Genomic DNA, 25,838 nt, shown 5'->3' on the forward strand with positions numbered 1-25,838 from the left:
CCTGCACCCCCAAAACTATAAAAATTATGTGGGTTTTTTTTTGTTTTTTTTTTTGAGACAGAGTCTCACTTTGTTGCCCAGGCTACAGTGAGTGCCGTGGTGTCAGCCTAGCTCACAGCAACCTCAATCTCTTGGGCTCAAGTGATCCTACTGCCTCAGCCTCCCAAGTAGCTGGGACTATAGGCATGTGCCACCATGCCCGGCTAATTTTTTGTATATATATTTTTAGTTGGTCAATTAGTTTCTTTCTATTTTTAGTAGAGGCGGGGTCTTGCTCAGGCTGGTTTTGAACTCCTGACCTTGAGCGATCCACCCACCTTGGCCTCCCAGAGTGCTAGGATCACAGGCGTAAGCCACCATGCCTGGCCAAAAATTATGGTTTATACTGGTAAAAGTTTTGTTGGTACTTAAAGAACTGGTTGAAATGTAAAGACCTAAATTGTTTAGTTGATTAAAATTAAGACCGTAGGTAACAAAGTGTACAAGTCACAAATATGGATTCCAAAAACAATTTAGGAAATCAAGTGACTCTAATCTACTGAAGAGGACTGGAGCCAAGAATGTCTGAAATAGCTGCTGCCAATTATTAAGGGCACATCTGCAATGAACAGTAGATCTAACGGGACAGGGCACTTAGCTCAGTTGCTAACTGGTCCCAGTCAAGTTACTTACCCACAGAAATATGTTCATTTAAAACATACATTGTGCTTGTGTGTGCCAGGCAAGTAGAAGGCACAGGGGATCCAATGATGTGGCATTTTGACCCTTGAAGATCTCCCAATCTAGTGGAGGATACAAAAGCATAAATAAACAATTACAGAACATGGGGAGGAGCAATGATAGGGACATGCACAGGGAATCTGGAACCACTGAAAAGGTACCTAACCAGCCTGGGAGTGGGGTGGGGAGGAGTGGTCACAGAGGATGAATGGGAGGTGACACCTACTCTTAGTCTCAAGGGTGAACAGGAGTTGGTCAAACAGAGAGGACAGAAGGGAATTCCAAACAGAGAGGACAGCATGCAAAGTGAGACAGAGACAAGAGAGGACATTTAGGAAGAATAGCAATCAGTTCGATGTTGTGAGGATGTAAAACCTGCTGCAACTTTTGCTCCCTGACTTTCTCTTTTATTTTAACTTTATTTATTTACTTATTTATGGTGGCTTTTATCATTCAGAAGTTTTTAATTTTTTATTATTTCAAATTTAATTTTTATTCACATATAAATAAAAGTCTTTTGGGGTGTATAGTTTCAAGAATTTTGAAAACTTCATGCAGTCATGTAACCACCATGCCTGGAAAAAAAAAACAAAAAAAAATGGCAAAAAGATTTTCTGTCTCTTTCAAACTTCCCCACCCTTTTTGGGAACTGCAGCCTGGCCTGCATCCCTGAGGCAGGTTGTCTTTTGATAAAACTCCCAGGTGCCTCCAGCACCCCCAGATGGACGCTGGTGGAGTTCACAGGCTTTGTTGTAGTTGGCAGAGATGAGATGATTAGACTAGTTAACCACAGTAATTGCCTGAAGCTGAGAACCCTCCCTTTAAAAGCTCTGTATTTCTGCCTATATTCAGGAAATTTGGATTTTGAGATGAGAAGTTCTATCATTTTTCCTCCTTTGTCGGCAAAGCAATAAAAATGTCTCTTTCCTTCTTCCCCAAACCGCTTGTCCTCATTCTTCTGCTTTGGCCTCTTGGAAAAGTGGCTGAGTTTTTGGTAACATCATTGTCCTTCATTCAGCCCCTTTATAGTCAAACTCTCTTCCCACTCCCTGGAAATCACCGATCTGTCCTCCTTCTCTACAGCTTTGCTGAAGCCATACAGTGTGTGGTCCTCTGCGTTTGGTTTCTTTCACTTAGCAGAACTCATTTGAGATTCATCCACGCTGTGGCGTGTATCAGTATATCATTCCTTTTTCTTGCTAAGTAGCATTTCATTATGGTACAAAGGTACCACAGTTTGTTCATCCATTCACCAAATGATTTTCCAGGCCCTCTCAGTTCCCAGTCTCTGAAAATTAGGGTTTAGGGACTAAGCTTATTGTTCAAATATTACCCTTTTTACATTTCATGTCTTCTCTTTTCAAAATCATTTTTGCATTCAGTTTTATAACCATGTTAATAACACATATACATTTGTTTTTTTAAATTTTTTTACTACTTTTATTTAAATTTTATATTTTCTCTCTTCCTCTTTTATCTTTCTTTTTTAGCTACAGCAATCCGTAGACTCTCAGAAGTATAACAACATATACATTTATTTAAGTGGCTTCCATGCTCACTGCCAGTTCTTTCATACTCCTAATTTTTCATTTTTTAATTGACAAAAATGTTTATTTCAAGTTTTTATAATTTCAAAGTCATTAGCAAATCTCAGATTAACATAAGCAATGGGCAATCAGTAAATTTTTAATTAATGTAAACTTTAATATGGCCAAATGTACTCAACTTTATTCTATGTTTGTCTTAAATTCAAAGTTTGGTGGATAACTTTCCTGGTAAAGTTCCTGTTTTGCTTTGTATTATTTTACAAACAAAATCACAGTCCCAAATGGTATTTATTTAAGAGATGGAAATTGTAAGGGGTACTTAAGTTCAAATTTACTTCTGAAACTTTGAGTATGAAAACCCCAATCACCACTGTTGATTCATTCATTTAAGTAAGAATTTTTATATGTTTTGAATCATTATACTCAGGATATTCTAGAATTTGTTTTTCTCTTTGAAAGCAAAATATTTAAGCTTGCTCTCCAACTATTTAGAAATAGCAAACCTTTTTGCTTAATTTTAGCATGGCAACTTATTAACAGATTATTTTTGATCTAAGTTTTTCTATTTATTCAAGATCATGGAATTTAAATAAAATAAAGCTGTATTGAGAGCTAATAAGTGGATTCACATGTGATACTTTGCCTTTCAAACTAAGCTTGTAGCACCTAAACTAGTAAAATGTTAAAAAAAAACAAACTATTAATAATGTATACACAAGGAATGTTCCACTCAATATAGGCTGAAATCTATGCCTAGAAAAAAACAGGTTATTAAAGAAATGGTAAATGAAATTTTCCAAAATGAAATTTTCCAAAAAAATGTCCATTTTCCAAAAAATACAAAAATTAATAAATAAATCACAGATCACAGTATAAAATCACATCCAAAATGAAAATATAGACAGGCTTATTTACATTGGAAACTATCCATCATGCAGAATACTGTGCACCAGTTATCAATCCCAGGGGAACAAAACACCATTGCACCGGTTACCAGTTCCAGGCAAAAACTCTGAACACCTCTGCCCTTTGCATCTTGAGATCAGAGTAGGCAAGGAAAACACAACGCAGTAAAGCACTGGATGAAGCAATGCTTTATTTAGCTTTACTTACACAGAGAACAGACAGAGCAAGATCAGCTTCCATAGCGTGTGATTATGGAAGGGGCCAGTGGGTGAAGCAAGGCAAATGCTACAAATACCCCTCTCATGCGGCAGAAAAGGGGTCTGATCCTTCCCCATTGGAGTCTGAGATACAAAAGCTGAGGGCCTGCCTAAGGACCACTGATGCACACATTTAAGCAAAACAAAGACGTACACACTGAGTCTCAAATCAAACAGGGAAAGATCTTCCCACACAAGGCCATAAACCCGGTGCAGACTGTGTAGGCTCATTATCGCCTGGAAAGCAAGTGTTTCAGGTACAAAGCCCATCCTCATGCGGCCGAGCAGGGGTGAGAGACTGCACACACACTGCCTTTCCCATCACTATCCCAATCATCTGTACCAGCGATAACAACTGCTGCTCAACAAGACCAGAACTCTGCATACCTCTATGGTTTGCCCCGTTACCCCCTTTTCCTTACAAAAGCTGTGCACACGAAAGGCACCAAATAATAGGAAAGATGTGGACAAAAATAAAACTTCTGTGAATTCAGAATTCAGTAGCTAGACAGCTGGGTCTCGCAAAACAAATGGTATCTCAAAAGAAATTTCATCTAAGCATGATGATCTAAAGTTACCGTAAGAAAATGAAATATCTATCGTGCATATATGGAAACTTGGTGGGGTTTAGATAAATTTAGGTAATAAACCAAAAAGTTTACTAATGTAAAAAGGACATAATCTGAACAGACAGCTATTAAATAACTCACTGCATAATTATACAAAACCTTTAACGGATATGTTCATCAAAAGTTAAAGGTTGATGAATACTACCGAAATGCAAAATATTCTATAGCATTCTGAAGGGCATGCTTTGTTTTGTTTTGTTTTACACTCGTATGGGGAAGACTTTCCCAAGTATAATCCCAAGAACACTGTGCAGCTATAAGGCAGAGGCTGATTTCTTTGCTAGCCCTGTGCTGAGCAGAACAGTTCTCAGGAACCAGTGGCCACACCCCTCTGGTGACATTTCAGAAGTCCTGCTGAAATACGTTGCTTTGTTTTCCATGTCCTGACTTCTCCAGCGGATATTTCTAACACCAGATGGCATTTCTAGGTTAATGATGGCTTTATTTCTGCTCTTCTGTCACTTACTCTTTTTTGTCTCCGTACATTTCAATGTTGTCATCACACCTGAAAGCTGTAGGGAGGAAAGCGCCAAACTCAGTGGGCTCCTCTCCTGGAACAGGATAGGGACACTGGGGGGGTGGGGGGTGGCTTCTCTGAACAGGGATGGGGTGGCGGTCCCCAACGTGGCCGGCGTCGGCGCGGCCCGTAGCTGGGAGGCCAGGGGCTCGTTGCCCTCCCACCTGCCCGCAGGGACAGGATGCTTGGCAGGAACTGGCGCTGACACTGCCGGCCCACTCGGTGCCACCAAGCCCGAGAGCCGGCCCTGGGCCCCGCTGCGCCAGCCCAGGTTGGGGAGCCCCCTGCCGGCCGAAGCCGTCCCTCCAAGCCCAGGGCGGGGCGACTCCTGCAGCCTCTTTCTTAGCTCTTGATCTCAGTCCATCTCTGTGAGCTGGGCTGCACGTTCAGCTGACTTTTACGAAAGAGCACGTGGTTGATTTTCCTGAGCTTTGCATCTCTTATAATTGAATCACTGTTTCTCAAATTTATCATCTCTCTAATTAGTTTCATTTTCTTGTCCAATGTTTTGTACATTTGGGAAGCTTTCTGGTTTGCTCTCTGATCACTGATTTCACTTCCATTGGTGTCTGTAAGCCATGGCAAATTCAGGGATGCAACTTTCTTTTCTGACGCACAGCTCCTTCCTGTGGGTCTGGAAGAAATGTATTCTTTTTTTTCTTTTCTTTTCTTTTTTTTTTTTTTTTTTTTTTTGAGACAGAGTCTCACTTTGTTGCCCAGGCTAGAGTACCGTGGCATCAGCCTAGCTCAGCAACCTCAATCTCTTGGGCTCAAGCAATCCTCCTGCCTCAGCCTCCCGAGTAGCTGGGACTACAGTCTTGTGCCACCATGCCCGGCTAATTTTTTCTATATATATTAGTTGGCCAATTCATTTCTTTCTATTTATAGTAGAGATGGGGTCTAGCTCTTGCTCACACTGGTTTCAAACTCCTGACCTCGAGCAATCCACGCGCCTCGGCCTCCCAGAGTGCTAGGATTATAGGTGTGAGCCACCGCGCCGGGCCCAGAAATGTATTCTTAGTTGTTCTTGGGCTTTCTGCATCCTGGGGTCCTGCCGTGGATCTTACCCAGTGCGGAAGGCAGGAGGAGGTGCTTCCAGCCTGTCTCTGTGCCAGACCTGGGGCAGGGAAAACTGACCTGAAACTGCTTTTTTTTCCCTGGGGTTTGGGGGCCAGGGAGGAGAAGGAGGAGGGACAAGTCTGTTCTGAGTCAAACTGTTCTTGGAAGCCATTCTGCCTGAAAACTGAAAACTCTCACCCTCTCTGGGACTTAGGTTTTTGGAAATAAAAGACAGGAAGGAAGAGTTTTCAGGACAACAGTGCCTTTCCATTCCCACCTTATATCTCCTAAAACAGTGAGCATAAAGCCAGCTACATGCGTGAAGGAGATAAAAGGAAAGGGGAAAATATACGGAGGAAAAAAAGCACAAAATAATATTTCAAAATATTAAACAGCTCTCTACAAATTGCTTATTTCTTCCACCAATAAACAAGTCAGATTTCCACTTGACTATTGAAATTTTGATTTCCCTGCATTTCTTTCTTATCTGTCCAGGTCCCCTTTCTTCTCAACTGGTCTATATCTCATCTTCTTTTAATTTTCATCTAAGCATTATGATGTTTGAACTCTTTGAACTTTGTTTCTTTTTTCAAAATTTGTGTCTTCTTTACATCATTTTTTTTTCTTAGAACAGGGTTTTGTTTTATAGCCTGGGCTAGAGTGCAGTGGTATCATCATAGCTCACTGCAGCCTCAAACTCTTGGACTCAAGTGATCCTCCTGCCTCAGCCTCCTGAGTAGCAGAGACTACAGGTGCAGACCACCAAGCCCAGCTAATTTTTTTATTTTTTTTTTTGTGGAGACAGAGTCTCAATATTGCTCAGGCTGGTCTCAAACACCCGGGCTCAAGCAATCCTCCCACCTTGGCCTCCCAAAGTGCTAGGATTACAGGCATGTGCCAAGATTCCTGGCCTACATCACTTTTAATAGGCTACACAATTTTTCTGACCTTTTCTTCTGGTTCCTGAAAAAAGAAGTTCTCTTTGCGACCATGGTTTTTTTTTGTTTCCTGTTTATTCATTTTTAATCCAAGAGTGACCTACACAGACTCAAGGCTTGCCAAAAGAGGCCTCTGCAGCTTGTCTTTGGCACCTGTTGTGGATTGAATTGTGTCTCCCCTGTCCCAAATTCATATGTTGAAGTCTCCCAGTACCTTGGAATGTGACCTTATTTGGGAACACACTTATTGCAGGTAAAACTAATTAAATTAAGAGGATGTCACTGGGGGGACCCTAATCCAATATGACTGGTGTCTTCATAAAAAGGGGAAATTTGGACACAGACACGCACACAGGGAGAAAGTCGTGGGAAGATGAAGGCAGAGATTGTGGCGATGCTTCTACAAGCCAAGGAGCTCCGAGGATTGCCAGCAAACTGTCAGGAGCTAAGGGAGAGGCATGGACCAGATTATTTCTCGCAGCCCTCAAGACTTCCATCCTAAAGCCACAGGAGTCTATCTAAAACATAAAATTAACTTTGTCACTTCCCTGTTTAAAACCTCCTCTTTGCTTATGAGAAAATAGGATGAAAGCCTCCAGATTTTCCCTGCCTCCTTAGGCTCAAGTCCAATCTCTTATTTTCCCCTGCCTTGCCTTTTCTAGCCCTGGAATACTAACGAGCTTTATTCATCCAAACTTACTGTGCTGTTCTTTCTTTGACTTCTTGTCTTGGCTGTGCTGTCTCATCTGCCTGGCATGACCTTGCTCTGCACTCCCACGTGCCTAACCCTTGCCAGGGTAACTCCTACTCACTCTTCAGGACTTGGATCCGTCAGTACCTTCGTTGGGAAGCTTCCCAGATGCCCACAGTCAAGGTCAGGTACTCGTCTTCTCTGGTCCCCAATCACCTGGGCACATCTTTAACACTGTACTTACCATATTGTATCATAATCATCTATTAATGTGTCCGTCTCCTAAGACGTTAGCACAGTGTATGCAGTGGGTGCTCAATAAATATGAGTGGAATTAGACATTCATTGACCATACAATTGCTCCAAGAACGTTAGAACAGCTCTGCCCAGTAGATACCCCAAAGGCCCATCCCCTGCATGCCCTACCAAGAGATGCTACACAAGTATGTTTTTAGCAAAGGACCTTAACGAAGAGGACATGTCTCAACGGGCAAAGACCCAGACACGTGGGCTGGAGCATAATGCCAAAGCACAGCTCCTAGGATAAACTCCACTCCAAGTGATCTATTTCATGATGGAATTCAGCCAGGCAAAGAAAGTCTCCTGGAGTATGATCCAAGGTCATTCAACAGATCATAGGTCATGAATAGAAAGGGAGCTTGATTCTCCTGTCTGTGGGATCCAGACGTTCTAGAATCAGTCACATATGTGTTTCCAAATAATCATATTAACCACACAAATACATGTAAAAGAGAGAGCTTTTATGGAATTTTAAGCACATAAATACATTTGCACATCATGACGAGTGCATAGCCCTGGGCGTTTCTCCCTGCGCTTGTCCTTCTGACCCGGCACCCGGGGCAGCTTGGATGTGGGGACACTGAATTCCCTTTGGGGGGTTCCCCATCACCTGCTCACTGTATAATGCATTTTATCCACCATATGATAGCTCAACAACAAAGTGAAACTTAACGGTAGTGATTTCTTCCCTTTATTTCGCCCTGTTCCATCGTGCTATGGATGATATAACATTCTTCCTTTTCCTGGTGTCGGAGCTTCCTCTTTCCCAGACACTCAGGCTCAGGAGCTGACCACACCAGCACCTGCAGGGGGTGTTCGCAGAAGCAGGGCGCCGGCTGGGAAGGCCTCCGAGCCTGTCCCCTGACTTCCACTTAGTGCTAGAAATAGGCAAAGAACCACAGACATCCCAAAGAACGCTTCCGACGTGACCTCAGTTCGTCTTTGCTCCTTCCCCCTGGTCTGTCTCACAGTCACACCAGGGCTGCAATCCTTCACCTTTCACCAAGTCCCTGCTGCCAGGCTGGACGCACCACTCTGATCTTTCCATTTGTTCAGTAGGTCAGAAAGAGGAGGGATGATGATGGAAGGAGAGGGCCCTGCAACTGGGCCGTGACCTCTCACCTGGCAACTGTGTCCTTCCCCGTCTGAACAAGGGCCCAGCAGTGACCTCACACCAGGAGCCTCAAGGACGAGTCTCAGCTGCAATGTCCCCATTTCACCCTCCTGTGGCTCCCAGTTGCTCTCCGTAAAGAGCTCTGGGAGCCAGTCCTGCTTCATCCACATAATAACTGCATCCCAAGGTGGGCCACAGAATCATAGACTCGCGACATGAAGGGCTCTTTCACATCTTTTAGTAAATCCCTTAGTGTGATGTTTTGGTTCACGGCAACAACCTGCAAAGTGGTCATCCAAGCTGCACTAATAGAAAATGGAATTGTTGCTATTATTTATTATGCCTTTTCCAGGTGCTACTCTGTAGTTTTTGTGCTACAATCTTTACCAGTGTTCTTTAATTAAATCCTCACAATATCATGATAATCATAATTATTATCCCAATTTTAAGGACAGGAAAACAAAGTTTAAAAAGATTAAGGAAGTTGCCTGAGGTCACATGGTTAGCAAATGGCATATTCAAATCTATGTCGTTCTGACAATGAATCTGATGCTCTAAAACTGCCTGAAATTTAATACCTGCAGTCATAGAGAACTCATTACCCAAAATAACATCACATTCCATTTCTGGATCACATTGACTATTAGTGCCAAGGAGTAGAAACTATAGGTGGAAGGATCTTAAATGAGTGTAAAAAATGGTCTAATTATTTTCCTTTCTTCTTTGCAGAAGAACTCTGTCCCTGTCCACTGGATAAGCCTTCAAGGATCTGAGAACAGTAATGCTGTTCTCTAAATCATCTCTTCCCTTTCATTCTCTGGTCCCTCCACTGGGCCCCAATCCCTGTAAATCTCATTTTTCTAAATCTCATATGTCACCTTCCCTACTTCTTCCACCAGGTTCTACTGAAGATGAAAAAAAGTGCTTTTTAAACTAAAAGTATTATAATGTTTATTGTCTTCTTTGTAAGTCCCTTAGTAATATATACAAACCAAGTAAAGGATATATATTGCGTGTGATTTTTAACTTTCGATATGACTTATTGAAAAAATATGTGAGGATTCCGAGCCATTATGCATCTTCAAATTATAGGAAAGTATCATGTCACAAATATATTGGGAAGGCAGTTGGGGTATCACATCGTAGCTGAGTTCAAGGCGTCAGGAAGAACCTAAGTGTGTACTACTTATTGGTTAAGTGCACTAGAAGAAGTTGCTTAACTCCTCTGAGCCTCTGAGTTTCCTCAGGAGTGAAGTGAGGACAGCAATATTATATGCCTCATATATGCCATATATGCTTCATACAGAGGGCTGCAATGAGAACTCAATGTGTCAAGTTTTGCAAAGTGTTAGTACAATGTCTGGTATTTGTTCAATGCTGTGTAAGTGTGTGGTAAGTGCATGAAATGGGTAAATCTTTCATTAAGTTATGAGGATTATGTACATCAGGTGTTTGGCATAAAGAATAATCCAATAATAAGAATAGCCTCGTGGGGGATTTCAGTGGGCTTCCTGGGGACAAAAATGGCCACGACTATCGATTTCTACCTGTGCTACCATGTAGGGCACAAGGGCAAGTTTGGACACTAGTTTCTAGAGTTCGAGGTTCAGCCAGAGAGAAAGTTTAGATATACCAACAACAGCAATTACAAAAATGATGTCATGATCAGAAAAGAGGCTTAGGTGCACAAGGGTGTAGTGGAAGAACTAAAGAAAATTATTGGTGACAGTGAAATTACAAAAGAAGATGATGCTTTGTGGTCTCATCGCAACAGGGTTGGCCCACAGGAGCTGGAAATCATAATTGAAGATGAGCTCATTTCTGTTAGCACATCAAAAATAGGTCTCTTAATGATGTAAACCAGTCAAAGGATTCTGAAGGCCTTCGAGTATTTTACTGTTTGGTACAAGACCTGAAAAAATAAATAAATAAAAATAAAAAAAGACCTGAAATGTTTAGTTTTTAGTCTCATTGGATTATACTTCAAGATTAAACCAATTTAAATCTTATGTTTCTGAAGCTGTTTGTATATTTAATTAAGGGATGGGTAAAGGAGGGTTTATTTGTCATTTATAATATTGGGATTTTTATGAATGTGAAGCAAATAAATTTTTTTTTATATAAACTGAAAATGAGAAAATACATAAACAAGCTTAATGGTTATCCTTACTTGGGTCCAAGTGGTTTGGACAGTACCCACACACATTAAATTCTAAAAATAAAAGCCACATTTTGTTGAAAATTTGCTTCAATAAAACATATCAAAACCTGAAAACAACAACAACAACAAAAAGAATAACCTCATGATGTAGGAATATTCATCATAAAAGTAAAGAATTTGAGGTTCAGAGAAGTTAAATAACTTGGCCATGCTTATGCAGTCAGTATCTTAGAGAAAATTTCAACATGGTCTCTCCTTCTCTTAATCATGACTCTGTGCCTCCTTAATCAGACTAGAAATGGAATATTTTCCCCTTGACACAGAGCTTGATAGTCTTTCCTTCTTTGGACTGGGATAGACCTAATCCTGTCCTTTCCCTGCTTTTGCCTTATTCCTAGGGGCATTCTCCTATCTCACAAGTATACTAATTCCTAACAGTAGACACCTATGCATCACTAGTACATACAGCTCTGCAGACAATCCCAGATATGGACATCCAGATCTCAAGCTGGGTTGGTACTCCCAGCTTATTATAATTTGCTGTGATAAATATTAAGCTGTTACAATCATCAGTCTATGTATGACCCTTTCATATTTTAGTTGATCATTTTAGGGTAGAAATCCAAAAGTGGAATTACTGGATCAAAGGATATAGACATTTTCTTGGCTTAATGTATACTGATAAATTGTTTTCCAAAAGAATTGTGCCAGCTTACAATACCATCATTAGTATTATTTTAAATTTAATACTAAATTAATACTAAGTGGCTCATGCCTATAATCCCAGCATTTTGGGAGGCCAAGGCAGGAGGATCACTTGAGACCAGGAGTTCAAGATCAGCCTGGGCAATGCAGAGAGACCCCATCTCCACTAACAGTGAAAAAAAATTAGCTGGGCATGGTGGCACATGCCTATAGTCCCAGCTACTCAGAAGGCTGAGGCAGGAGGATCACTTGAACCCAGGAGTTCGAGGCTGGAGTGAGCCATGATTGTGCCACTGCACTCCAGCTTGGGAGACAGAGGGAGACCCTATCTGTCTTAAAAAAAAAAAAAAAGTATTATATATAAATGTTATAGTGATTATAATTTTGGTAGTAACAAGGTTTTAATTCATTAGGTAAAAGATATACATTTCCTTATTAATGATATTAAATACATTCCCCTTCCTATTTTTAAGGTTTGTATTTATTTTATAAATAGTGTCTTCTGTCATTTGAGCATTTATCTGCATAACTACAATATGATATTTCCTACTGGTGGCTACTAAGAGAATTATGGGAAAGTGTAGAATGCTATTCAAATGCAAAGCATGATCATGCTTTTCTTATTTAATACGATTCCTGATTGACCTCAGTTTGAGCAAGAGCATCTGTCAATGCTGTTCTAGATTTTAAAAGAGAATACAGGACGTTAGTACATTTGGGACTTGCTGCCACTCCTTAGCTACGTCATAAAAGGTCAGGTGCCCTTGCTCACACTGACCTATTCTTTACCCCTCCTTTGTGCCAGAAGAGCAGAAATCTGACCCTTTGGGGATACCACCCTCTCCCCTACTGCTCTCTCCAACCTGAGGCAAACTTTCCCCCACTTCTCAGAAGTGGTGAGGTCAGCACTCCTTGGAATCCAGAACCATTTTCAGAATCTTGAACTTCTTTGACCTCTCAAGGTCTCCTTGTGACTTCTCTTTCTTTGAGTCTTGGTAGCCAGCACTGTGCTTGGCACAACCCAGTGGTCAGTCACCATTCAACTAAACTGATACTGTCTCCTGGAGAAGTTTCCCCACTGTCCATGTGTACCCCAATATTAATACCCCAGAAGCCCATGCTGTCATCTTCCTTAAAGTCTCAAAGCAATCAGCCCCCTTGTCCTCCCTTGTCCTGTCACAGGGCCTCTCTCCCTACCTGCCCTCACCTGTTTTGGACGGCAACCTTTCTTCTTTTCTAACAGATCTATTTCTCACATTTCCTTCCCTTCTAATAGGTCTCCACTCACCCTCTCTAGTTTGTCATACTCTGCCTTTAAAACATGCAAACATGTGCCTTATGGAAACAAAGACAACTTTTAATTTACCCTGCTTCTTCTTCACAAATGTATTGTGACTTCTTTTGGTAGCCCAAATCCCAACACTCTATACCACCCACTGCATCCAACGCCTCATCACGAAGGTAGTGTTAGAGGATGGAGCAAAGAGAGACTGCATGCCACTTCTGACTTCTCACACAAGTAAAGGCATTCCAGTTATTGTTTGCTACCTTAAAGCAACAACCATTCTAGTATAGCTCACAATTTTGGGTTAGGAACTTGGTCAGAGCTCAGCTTAGTGATTCTTCTGTTCTCCTGGCACTGACGGAGATCACTCAGTTGTATTCAGTGGGCAGGTGGGCTTATCTAGAGGGTCCAAGACAGCTGTACTGTCATGTCTGGTGCCTTGGTGGGGACGGATGAATATGCCTACGTGCGGCTTCTCCATAGGACAGCCTCAGAGAAGTTTGATTTCCTACTTAGTGGCCCAGGGCTCCAAGAGCAAATGTCATAGTGAGTAAGTCAGAAGCTACCCAGACTTTTATGATCCAGTCTCAGAAGCCACATAGCATCAGTTCTTATTCTATTGGTCCAAGCATTCACAAGCCTGCCCGATGCAAGGGGAAGGCACATGGACCCTCACTTTTGATAAGAGTAATGTCATGTACTTGCAATTATGTTTTAAAACCACTACAGATAGAATCATGGAGAGAGATTCATGAGTGGAGCTGGGTGAGGGTTGGGGATTGACCAGTTGCTAGCAGAGGTTCACTAGAGTTAGCAAGGAATAATGCCCCCTCTTATGCATTTTAGTCATCCTACTTTGGGCACGCTCAACCTCTGCTTGGCCGTCAGCCTCACAACTTAATAACTCCACCATAGCTGCACTGTCTAAGATCACCAATACTATCAGAGCCAAATTCAATAGGCTTTTCTTTGTCCTCTTGACATTTCTTCTAAACTTGACACTGGTTAAGACTCAACATTTCTTTAATCATATTCTTAAATGCCAGGCTCTATGACTGCGTGCTACTGTTTCTTGTCCTAAATCTACCTTTGGCAAGGCCCTTTCTCCCAGATCATTACTCTGGGTCCCCCTGTGCGGTTTGGCCCTTGACCCCTTTTCCTACTCTTCTTGTATCACTCCCATGTAAAGTGGGCCCCTTTATCACGTCCATGTTGCTGACACCCAGATACTTCCCAGCTCTGATTTCTCTCTCTTAGCATGTACACAGTGTCCTAAGGTAGCTCTTTATTTAAATATCAACACTACTGTCTTCAAATAATTTCAGGACTTTAAAAGTTGGTCCAATCTTCTTAGCTCTAAAATCACCTCCCTTTACCAACTGCCTCATACAATCAGCCAGTACCATCACTGAGCTTGCTGCCCATGTTCTTCAACTTAGAGTCACCTCTGGAAAATCTTTGACTCCACATCAAATCATTGATAAAGCTCTACTGTCTATCAGATTAAATGTGACATTTATGTGAGGGCACTTCACAGTCTGTAAAGCGCTATAAAGCGCTACACAGATGATTACATGAATCCACACTCAGAATAGATTTTCAGGGTTTGCTACTCATTTGGCTTCTACAGCCTCATCTCTTACCAACTTCTTGCCCTACCTCTCTCTTTGTTCCTCGTCATCCAATTTCCCAACAGAAATGCACTCTTGTATATCCACCTTGCTTTCCCCAACATCTTTGCTTTTACACATGCCACCTACCTGCCTCAATTGCTCTTTGTTTCCACAAGTGTGTGTAAGGGAGAAACCCCACTGACTCCTTCTCCTGTTTATGTAGAGCCCACCCTACAGTCAGCATCGCCTTCCTCCTGCAAGCCGGGAAAGCCTGACCTCCCTCCAGAGCTCCTTAGGACTGGCTTTTTGCTCAGCACACACAGCCTTTACTTACAGAGGATTTGAAAATTATTCCTTAGGAGCTTCATGTCTTATTTCCCCTGCTCCTGGAGGAGGCGACTCTGGCTCCCACTGATTTTTTTATTTGGGCTTAGTTCAGTGTTGATACCAGGGGCCCAAGACAGTTGAATGGGGATTCTGGTAATATCTAAAGGATCTTTGGCTTATCTGACAGATTCTGGCAGCTGGGGCTTGACCTTTTCCCTTCCCCTCTTTCTCCTGTTTCCTTTTATTTCCCATGACTTTTTTAAAAGGCATTTTAAAAAAAGTTTTCAAAAGAATAAACACTCAAATATTTGCACAAAGAAGTAGGAAAAGCTCCTCCTCCCACAACAAACATATGTTAACAATGTTTAATTTACCAGCGTAGGTTAAATTAGCAGTAGGCTAGCTGGCTTATCTGTGGAGAGCTGGGATAGCTCTGGAGCCACATTTTATACCGCTGCAAAGGAAAGCTGGAATAAAGGTGACTTTCCCAGGGTCAAAGAGTTGGTTAGCAGCAGAGAGGAAACCGAAGTCTAGCGACCCGCCTTATCCTTTCCACTGCACCCCCTAAGAAATGTAATTGAAAGGACCAAATGTAATTAAAATGAGCAAAAGAGACCTTTTGTACAGTGCTTTAGCAATTTACTATTGATATTTGCTTCTGTATGTCTATTGTTTCATTCGACATCTTCCTTCAAAAAGTGATCCAACAAAACACTTCATTTCTTTTAAAAGTTCAGAGTGTTATTGACTTTTTTCCACGTCTGAATCTGGTGGTTGGAAAGGAATCCGGGGGTTGAGAAGTTAAAAGGGGCGGAAAGGGAAGCAGAGAAAGCTGCAAGGTGCCTGCAAGGTGCTTGGGAGTGGGAGGAATGGGAGAGCGCCCGCTGGACCTTTTCCCAGGATCACAGTGCGGCGATCGCGCTTGTTTCCGGGGGTCCCCACCTGTTCCCCGCCCGAGCCGAGGGTGCGCAGGCAAGGGTGACAGAGGTGTCGCGCGTGCGGGCGACGCGGGAGGCGGTGCGCCCCGCCCCCTGAGGCGCCGAGCGCGGGGCGCGGAGAGCACGGTGCTGGGCAAGGGCTCTTGGGGTGCAGGGCGGCTCCCCGGACGCTGAGCGAGGATGGGTGGGAGGGACCTGGCGCTCCAGGACACGCCTTTGCCAGGCCCCACGACCCGTGTTCTGAGACCTCGCGTAGCTCCTCCCGGAGCCGCCGGCTACATAAATCGCAGGGACGCAGCGGGTCCTCAGACACCGGGGTGACAGGAGGCGACGCTGGGGCACTCGGCCCCGTTCCCGCGCTCCGCTCCGCCTGCAGCAGCCGCCTGGAGACCTCCGTCGCCCCCGCTGCAGTCCCAGAAGTCAGGGAGGGTTTGCTGCGCGGCGGGACGGGCGTGAAGAGGGAGGGACAGGAACTTGCTACTTGGGGCTTGAGCCCGCTCCCCGTGCGCCCGTGCCTCGCCCGGCTCTCCAGCGACGATGGTGGGCCTGACAACCTCCGACGTGCACCCGACCATGGGGGTGAAGATCTTCTCGGCGGGGGTGGGCGCCTGCTTGGCGGATGTCATCACCTTCCCGCTGGACACCGCCAAAGTCCGGCTACAGGTAGCAGCCGGCCGGGGGAGGCGAGGGGCCTCCGAGGGCAGAGAGGGGACATCTGTTGTGTGTGTCCCTTTGATTCTCTGCTTTGGTTTAAACTCCCGTTCTCAGTTAAGTAGGGCAGGTGGTCGCCTTAAAAAAAAGTTTGTCCTTAGCCCCGGGGCTGGTGCTTTCAGGCGGGAAAACGGAACCTTTTCCAAAATTAACTGAAGAACCAGAAGGGCGGTGGATGCTGGGTTGGCCATGACCTCTAACAAATTCTCCCCAGTTAGGCTGCTCTAAGTGTTCTAAGAGCTAAGACTATCAGCCTCTCCTGAGTTTACAAATCGGGTGCTTTTCCCTTTCTTTTTTCATTCTGCGGGGGCACCGTCCCATCCCGCTGCTGCCACAGGGGTTCTGGAGAGGAAAGGGGGGTGTTCAAATGTGCATTGCAGCCAGCCACCCCCTTTATAGAATACATAGAATACATATATGTATAGAAACACGGGGGATGTGCTGAGAAGAGAAACTGAGAACTGGGAAAATCTTGGCTTAAGATTTCTCCATAGAGGACAGACGGGTGCCAGACTTCTATTTTTCCCTCACCAGAGAGGCCCCCACTACTCATTTTTCCCTTCCCTCTGACCTGCGCCTTTCTCATTTCCAGGTCCAAGGCGAATGCCAGACCTCCAGTGCCATCAGGTATAAAGGCGTCTTGGGAACGATCACCACTCTGGCAAAGACCGAAGGGCCAATGAAACTGTACAGCGGGCTGCCCGCGGGCCTCCAGAGACAGGTCAGCTTCGCCTCGCTGAGGATTGGCCTCTACGACACGGTGCAGGAGTTCTTCGCCGCAGGGAAAGAAAGTAAGCAATGAGTGTTTCTGAGAAGGGCAGAAAACCCCTGAGCTGGGCTGTGTCCTAAAAATGTAACACACACAGGGCAGTGGTCTTTATAACAAATTGGCAAGGAAGAGAGAAAAAAAAACCCAATATTTGAACTCTCCCCCTTCTCCAAATATTAGCTCCTTGTTCATAAAAAGAAAAAAGTGTGCAAAATCAATTCTTTAGATGCAGGTTTATACTTGTAAAAATCCCCCAGTCAGTCATGGAAGTTTTGAGCCTAATTTGGGTCTCCAACCAGAGGGTATGATGGGCTCCAAAATCATGTTTAAGTCAAGGTTCACCAAACAGCAAAGTATATCAGAAATATCTATGGAGATTGTTGAAAGTCCAAATGAGGACTGCCGCCGTGCCCTGAATCTGAATCCTCCCGTTGTGGACAAGAGAATCTGTGATTTCAGAAGCTCCCCTGCTAATTTTGGCATGCAAAAAAATTTAAAACCCTTTAGTCTGAAGAAAAGAAAGCCAGACTTTGTGTAGAGAGTTGAAAGGACAGGAAGAGACTTACTTTGAGAGGTTCCTTGTAAGGTCTCTCATGCTAGGAAAGACCAGACATGAAAAAGGGGACTTATGCTGCAGTCAGTTTGTTTAGGGGAAGAACAAAACTAATACTTCCTGACAGCCAGTGTACTCCGAGCGTCCCTGGCAGTCTAGCTAGCATTTCTCTGTGCGCTTACTATGTACCAGGCACTGTTCTAACTGCTTCAGATACATCATAACTGGAAAGGTCCGAGTGTTATTATCCTGCATCAAATGGGGAAACTGAACACAGAGCAGTTGTGTAACTTGCTCAAGGTCACACAGCTATTTAGGGGCAGAGCCAGAGTTCAAACCCAGGCAGTCTGGTCTTTGACCCCAGGTTCCCAACCCCTGTACTCTATTGTCTTCTCCATTTTGCATGCTATTCTGTACCTCATTCGAACCACACAAGAATGCTGTGAGCAGAACGTGTTAGTTGAATATCAAAGAAGTTAAATACCATGCACGAAATCACACAGCCAGTAAATATTGGAGGCACTTTCATGTGGAGCTGATGAGCCAGAGAGATGTGCTGATGGTAAAATGATTATATTAAGTGACTACCTAAGTACATTTTGTCATTTCTGCTGTAACCTTTGAATGTTATAACTTTATGGGGTAATTTGTAAATATTGTTTATACAAATCTATAAGTTAGACTTACCCACACAAGTACTTTGAAAGTGAAGATAAAGTCTGGATGTTTCTAGATCAATATTGCATTGTCATGTATATAGATGTGGCAAGAGAAGAAACACAAAGGATGTAAATCCACCCATACAGGTGGTTTTACTCACAGACTGGCTGCTCTGACGGTTGCTGGGTGCCTTAGGCAGTATTCTGTGTTATGCCTATGCAGGTCACTTAGTAAGCTTGACTGAACTGTGGTAGATGCACAGATGACAGATGCGTCTCTAGGAAGAGTTTACAGTTAAGAGTATGGGGTGTGTGGGCAGAAGAAGTTAATGGACATGTGCTGTGTTTTAAGTACAGTCATGCTTTGCTTAATGATGGGGATACATTCTGAGAAATGTGTTGCTAGGTGAATTATTCCTTGTGTGGACATCATAGAGTGCACTTACATAAATCTAGATGGTACAGCCTACTATGCACCCAAGCTATATGCTATAGCCTTTTGCTCCTAGATTATAAGCCTAGGAGCAAATACACTATACAGTTTGTTATTGTACTGAATACTGTAGGCAGCTGGAACACAATGGTAATTATTTGTGTATCTAAACATAGAAAAAGTAGTGCATTGTGCAACATCATTATAATAGCTAGGATGTCACTACACCATAGGAAAAAAGGTAGGCAGTAAGGAGCCAGATCACAAAAGGCCTGGCAGGCAATGCTAAGGAGTTTGAATTTTATCCTTACAGTGGTGGGATGTCATTGTAAAAATGTCCAGCAGGGAAGTGGCATAAACAATTTATATTCTCAAAAGATCACTTTGATAGCAGTATAGAGTATATATAGAAAAAGAATAGGAATATTTAATGATAGGAACAAGGGGTAAGTTAGAAAGTGAGAAATGATCAGCGCATGCACTAAAGTATTGGCAGTAGGGAAGGGGTAGAGAGGTCAATCAGAAAGGTCTAGGAAGCATGATTGAGTGAATTTGGTGAACAACTGGAAGTAAAGTATAAGGAAAAGGTAGAAATATAAGATGACTTTCACGTTTCTGGCTAAAGATACCACGTATTGAGGGAGGGAATATAGAAACTGTCTTAGGGGGAAGGTAAGAAATTCATTTTAGGACAGGTCAACAGGTAACGCCTAGAAGGTACGTGAGTTTAGGAGAAAGGTCCGGGCCAGATTCCAGGAAGTCCCAGCAGGGATTATCAACAGGGTCAAAGAGAGCAGAGAGATCTGGTGTGCAGAGGTAGAGAGGACTGAAAAGTGACCACAGGACCTGACAAATTGGGGCTCACGGGCTTCCTAGCAAGAGCATCTTCAGCTGGGTGGAAGGGATAAGCCAGGTTGTAAAGGACTGAGAAGGAAATGGGCTCTGAGAAGTAAAGACAAAGAATATATCTTGTAAATACATTTCTTTTAGTTCTTAAAAAAAAAGAAGAAGAAAAAAAAAAAGAACATAGTGTCTCTCCCAAAGAGCTGGACTGGGAAATGAAAAGGGGGTCAGAGGGTTGGGGATCAGAGGCTAGGATGAGTGCATCAGTACATCAAGATAAATTACAAATTTGGGCCAAAGGTGAAGGCAACAGTAATCATACAATATTGCTAATTAAAAGATACTTATCTATTATCAACTCCCGGCTGAGAATAATGAGAAAAGAGTACAATCATAATAGTAATGAAAAAAATTACTGCCATTTTTGTATATTTTCTTTGTGCCAGACGGTATTTTAAGTGATTTATCGATATTATTTCAATTCACACAACAACTCTATCAGGTAGATATTATTATCCCTATTTGACAGATTAGGAAACAGAGAGACTGAGAAGGTCCTTGCTGGGTAAATGTTATTGAATCATAACTTTATATTTAATTATAGGAACAAATATTGGGCTTCGAGACTATTTGTAGTAAACGATATCTGTCTGGAGTAACATAAGATAATTTTTTCAACATTTCAAGACAAGAAGCACTTCCTTAGGTTCATTCTTCTTATTTTTGTCTCCTTCACATGTTGTGGCCTAACACTGCTTGATGTTCCATATTGGGACAACTTGTCCACTGGGCTTTTCCTAAGACTGATAAGTCCAATAATTGACATTATCCTTCATGGGAGGAAGACCAAGCGTCATTGGGGACTGGTGCCTGTTTGCAGTTGGGAATTACAGAAAAAGAGAGCTAAACACCGGAAAAAACTAAGCTGACTACAGGAAAGAACAAAGCCACTGTTTAAATAGGCACTGTGTTTTCTTTTTCCTTGAAAATCTTCATTTTTTGAAAATTTCAGACAATTGAAGTTTTCTAGCCCAACTCTGAGTTCATATATGATCAACCCACGGACAAGCATTTGGGAAACAGAAAAAATATAAGAATACAACAACGCAAACCACTAAAATTAAAAAGATGTACATGCATTCTGGGTCTTGAATTTTTTTGTTAATAAATACCTTCTCTCTGGGTAGCAACAAGCCTGGGAAGCAAGATCTCAGCTGGCTTGACAACTGGAGGAGTGGCAGTGTTCATTGGGCAGCCCACCGAGGTCGTGAAAGTCAGACTGCAAGCCCAGAGCCATCTACATGGCCTCAAACCTCGCTACACTGGGACTTACAATGCTTACAGAATCATAGCAACAACGGAAGGCTTGACGGGTCTTTGGAAAGGTAACTAACTTTGAGGCAGATTTTATAATCATCAAAACACATATATCCAATTGGCACCTTATCTAAAACAGAGTTGGTAAACCTTTTCTGTTTTTTTCCAGGGACTACTCCCAATCTGATGAGAAATGTCATCATTAATTGTACAGAGCTGGTAACATATGACCTCATGAAGGATGCCCTTGTGAAAAACAAACTACTAGCAGGTAACTTTCTATTTTACAGAACACACAGTTTTGCACCTTTATAATTTTATCTTGGAGTTTCTGCAGCCAAATTAGACTCAAACTTTAATAATTTTCTCTTTTTAAAAATTTAATTTAAAACATTATATATGCATCACTTTTTGAGACACAGAAAAAGATCCAAACCTTAAGTTTAAGATGTTTTGCGTCAACAGAAGTTTTTTGCAACAACAATTTTTGTGGCTGTTTTGCTGCAACAAAAACAACATGGAACATCATTCTTATGTCAACATTATTCTCATTTAATATAATACTAATATGTGGGACTTTTATTAGAATTTTTTTTTCTTTATGCAGCAGAATTCAGGAAGTTAAGGTCCACCCTGTGCTATATTCAATAGAGCTAGTTATATAAGGAGATTATCAGTGGTTTCATCCAAAAAATAGTACCAGAAGATAGGTTCTCAAAAATAATATTCTAACGATTTCTAGAGACATTAAAATTTCCTTGTACAATGACTTTTTTTCAGTTGGATTTGTTTTATGAAGGTTTAACTTTATCCATAGTTTTATAATTGTGGAGAGTAGAGCTTCAGTGTTTTGAAGATTCATTGCTAATGCTTTTGCAAAGGCCAGTGGAAAGCAAATATGGATTTGCTTGAATTTTAGAGAGAAGAGGATGTTTGAGAATTGCTGAATTGGGACATAAGATCCCTAACTCTCTCTGAATTGTGGAGTAGGATGTAAGTGTAGCCATCTTTAGTTTGTGTCTTAAGGGACCTGGCAGTCTCTTGATGAGAAGGCATATCAGAGATGGTTTGGAAGGTAAGTGACACTGTAGGCCAGGAGATGCTGTGAGGTGGGCCTGAGCAGCAAGGTTGTGCGTGTTTTCAGCAGACTAAATTATGCCTGCATCTTCTGGGATGAGCAGAGTGTCTGGCACACAAAGGCCTCAGTGGACAGTGCTGAACATAACAGACCTAGCACAACCGTCTCTCATGGTTCTATTTATGCTGTGTTGAGGTATTACCAAACCCTGCTAAGCCCTGGACTGGCAACTCTATGCATGCAGGGCCCAACTTGTTCATCTCAGTGTCCCCTGTACCTGGCCCAAGCAGTCTCTAGGAATGGATAAATTCATGGGCACTCCCAAGGGCCCAGTGTTCCAAAGACCGCAGACTCCCTGAGAGCTGGGGTTAGTCTGCTGGGGCTCCATAGGTAACAGGGAACCCAAAAGATGAGGCAAAAGGAGGTATATTAGGCATCATGCCAGGCCCTAACATCACGAAGAAAATTGACAGGTTATTTTCCTAAAGTGTTCATAATCCACTAGCCGTTTACTATTTGCCATCTTTTTCTAGTACAAGCATAACCTTTTTTATTATATGTCATTTATTTATAAGACATCCACATTAACCTCCTGTTATCAACAGGTTTACAAGGATCTGACAGATAACTAAAACTACAAGCCCCCAAAAGTCTAATGTCAACCTGTTTCATTGATCCATTTTAGATGACGTCCCTTGCCACTTGGTGTCAGCTCTTATTGCTGGGTTTTGCACAACACTTCTCTCCTCCCCAGTGGATGTGGTGAAAACCAGATTTGTTAATTCTCCACCAGGACAGTACAAAAGTGTGCCCAGTTGTGCAATGACAATGTTCACTAAGGAAGGACCAACAGCTTTTTTCAAAGGGTAAGATACGATCTTCTACATCTATAATGTGTTCAGGGTGTCTGTGTGCTTTGGGACGCTGCCTCATCTAAACAGCTGACGTTTAGCTTACTGGCCTTAGTACATGCAGTATACTAGTGTTGACTCTTCCTTGCCCCAAATTCACCACTTTCACTGTGTCAGAAAATAAAAAACTGTGATATTAAAATTTTCCCAACCTTGACCAAAGGCTCATTGGAAATCAGTGCCTTTTCCATTGGCAGTTCTATGATTTCACAATCTATTAGAAAAATAGACAGTGTTTTGCTTTCTCTGGGCGGAATAACTAAAAGCAGAGGCAATGCATACTAGAGAGCTATGAAAAAACAAGATTTTATTTTCACTATTTTAATTTGATGGACTCAATTTTTAAAACTATATTAAAGCAAAAGTAGGGAAAACTCATTGCCACCAATCTAGAAGAGTGATTCAGAAAATTATGTAGTTTGGGTAATTATTACACTCACCTAAACACTAATATTATGTAATAGAGCACATTTTCCCATAATGCAATATTATCTTATATTGGAAACTACCTTCCTAAGAAAATATAGTATGAACTAAAGTGTGGATACATTCAACAAGAATTACACCAGGGGTTAAATAATAAAATTCTATAACCCTTTAAAACTGGAGGATAATGCCTCAAACCTTATAAAATAAGCATGAATGCACTATATACATCATATTTAAAAGTTCCAATTCAACATAATCTGCATTTATGATGCATTATTACAAATTAAATGCATTGCAAAATTAACTTAAAATGGACATACCAGTTATTAAACCATTAACCATTTAACAATAATTTTATTTTTTTCAAATTTAAAAACCTTTTGGGGAAGACATACTACAATATGGATAAACCTCAGAACATTATGCTAAGTAAGCCATATAAAAAAGGACACATACTGTATTATTCTACTTAAATGAGGTCCTTAGAATAGTCAAATTCATAAGGACACAAAGGAGAATAGAAGCTGCCAGGAGCTGGGAGTAGGGGGAAATTGGGAGTTATTGTTTAATAGGTACTGAGTTTCTGTTTAGGGTGACAAAAAAAGTTCTGAGAATGGATGGTGATGATGGTTATGCACAATGAGAATGTACTTAATGCTACTGAAATGTACATTTAAAAATGGTTACAGGCCGGGCGCGGTGGCTCACACCTGTAATCCTAGCACTCTGGGAGGCCGAGGCGGGTGGATTGCTCGAGGTCAGGAGTTCGAAACCAGCCTGAGCAAGAGCGAGACCCCGTCTCTACTATAAATAGAAAGAAATTAATTGGCCAACTAATATATATATATAAAAATTAGCCAGGCATGGTGGAACATGCCTGTAGTCCCAGCTACTCGGGAGGCTGAGGCAGAAGGATTACTTGAGCCCAGGAGTTTGAGGTTGCTGTGAGCTAGGCTGACGCCACGGCACTCACTATAGCCTGGGCAACAAGCGAGACTCTGTCTCAAAAAAAAAAAAAAAATGGTTACAATAGTAAATTTTATGTTATTTATATTTTTTCCCAATAACCAACCACCCTCCCGCCCCCCCCCCCAACACACACACACATCTGGTATTCAAGAGAAACATATTAAGAGACCTGGTGAAAAAAATCCTTTGAATTTATAGCCCATGTTAAACAAAAAAAATCTATCCAAGGCAGATTTAACTGATGACATCTTTTTCTCCTGGAACATTTCATTGCTGCAAATAGGCATTCAAAATCAATCATTCGGTCTGCATAGTTTGGCAGAATTCTTAAAAATAACCAAAAACAAAACAAAACAAAAACCATTAAAACATTTGACAGTTTCTCTCAGGACAAGAATTGCCAAGCTTGAGACAGCACTGATTTCTTGATTCTGGAATATGGTCCACTTACCCATCACTTCTTTGCTTTCTTCTCTTACTTTCTCTTTTAATAGTTTCTTACCTCACACTCTGCAAAGCAAAACAAAATCAAAATTTCCTCTCCTCTCAAAAAAAAAAAAAAAAAAAAAAGGAAAGAAAAGAGTTTTTTGAAAAAGCCCATATCAGAAAAAAGATATGCTTTGGTTTGGTGGGAGTGAAGGGTGTTTATGGATTTGTATAGATGTGATCACCTGGTTTTGTTGTTTTCAAGTAGTATAGAACATTTAGAGGAAATCTCATTTTTGGCAGAGGAGGGAAAGATGAAGATGAATAGATACTTTTAAGCATCTTCATTTGAGGAGTGGCAACATGAGAAGAATAAACTGCTACAATAGCTTTAAGAATTTCAAACAAACTAATAGAATGATGACATGCACTTTTCTAGATTTGTACCTTCCTTCTTGCGACTCGCATCCTGGAATGTCATTATGTTTGTGTGCTTTGAACAACTGAAACGGGAACTGATGAAGTCAAGGCAGACGGTGGACTGTGCTACATAATCAACTTCAAGGAAAAGATGTAATATACCAGTGGGCATCTTTGCTGGCTGGATCAAACAATTAAAAAAATAAAAAACCAAAATCCTATTCACTTTATTTCAACCTAGAAAGACAAAGGAATTCTTTAGGGAGTTTTGGACTTTTTTATATTAAAAAAAAGAGGAAAACTAATATGTGTTTCATATAACTTTTGTTCTCAGTGTCTTAAGCAAAACATTCAGTATATATCCTGGCAAAAAATGTAATGCCCAGATAAGTTACTGCATTTGACTGGCCGTTTTGGGAGTGGAATTGTATGATTGAGTATGAAGAACTTTAACATGTTTGAATTATAATTCCAACTGGTGGAAAAGAAAAACTGTGTGGAATGCAGTTTATATTTATAAATACCTAAAATATGAAGTTATCAAAGAAAACATTACTGTTTCTTTTTATTTCTTAACCAGAGTTGTCAGTTAATATAGTCAATAAAGTATTGC

At 41.7% G+C, this 25,838-nt stretch overlaps 1 protein-coding gene and 1 pseudogene across 1 annotated transcript; both read left to right on the forward strand.

The window, feature by feature from the left end:
* The first annotated feature begins 10,201 nt into the window (after positions 1-10,201).
* LOC105881875 (protein mago nashi homolog 2-like) lies at positions 10,202-10,681 on the forward strand (annotated as a pseudogene).
* A 5,394-nt stretch (positions 10,682-16,075) lies between these two features.
* UCP1 (uncoupling protein 1) lies at positions 16,076-25,838 on the forward strand. The gene is made up of 6 exons (XM_012783830.3): positions 16,076-16,370; positions 17,011-17,209; positions 20,863-21,060; positions 21,162-21,263; positions 22,756-22,936; positions 25,245-25,838. The coding sequence occupies exons 1-6, from the start codon at positions 16,245-16,247 to the stop codon at positions 25,357-25,359; spliced, it is 921 nt and encodes a 306-aa protein (XP_012639284.1). The 5' UTR covers positions 16,076-16,244; the 3' UTR covers positions 25,360-25,838.

This window comes from Microcebus murinus, chromosome 15 (genome assembly GCF_040939455.1).
Source record: "Microcebus murinus isolate Inina chromosome 15, M.murinus_Inina_mat1.0, whole genome shotgun sequence".
Taxonomy (NCBI): Eukaryota; Metazoa; Chordata; class Mammalia; order Primates; family Cheirogaleidae; genus Microcebus; species Microcebus murinus.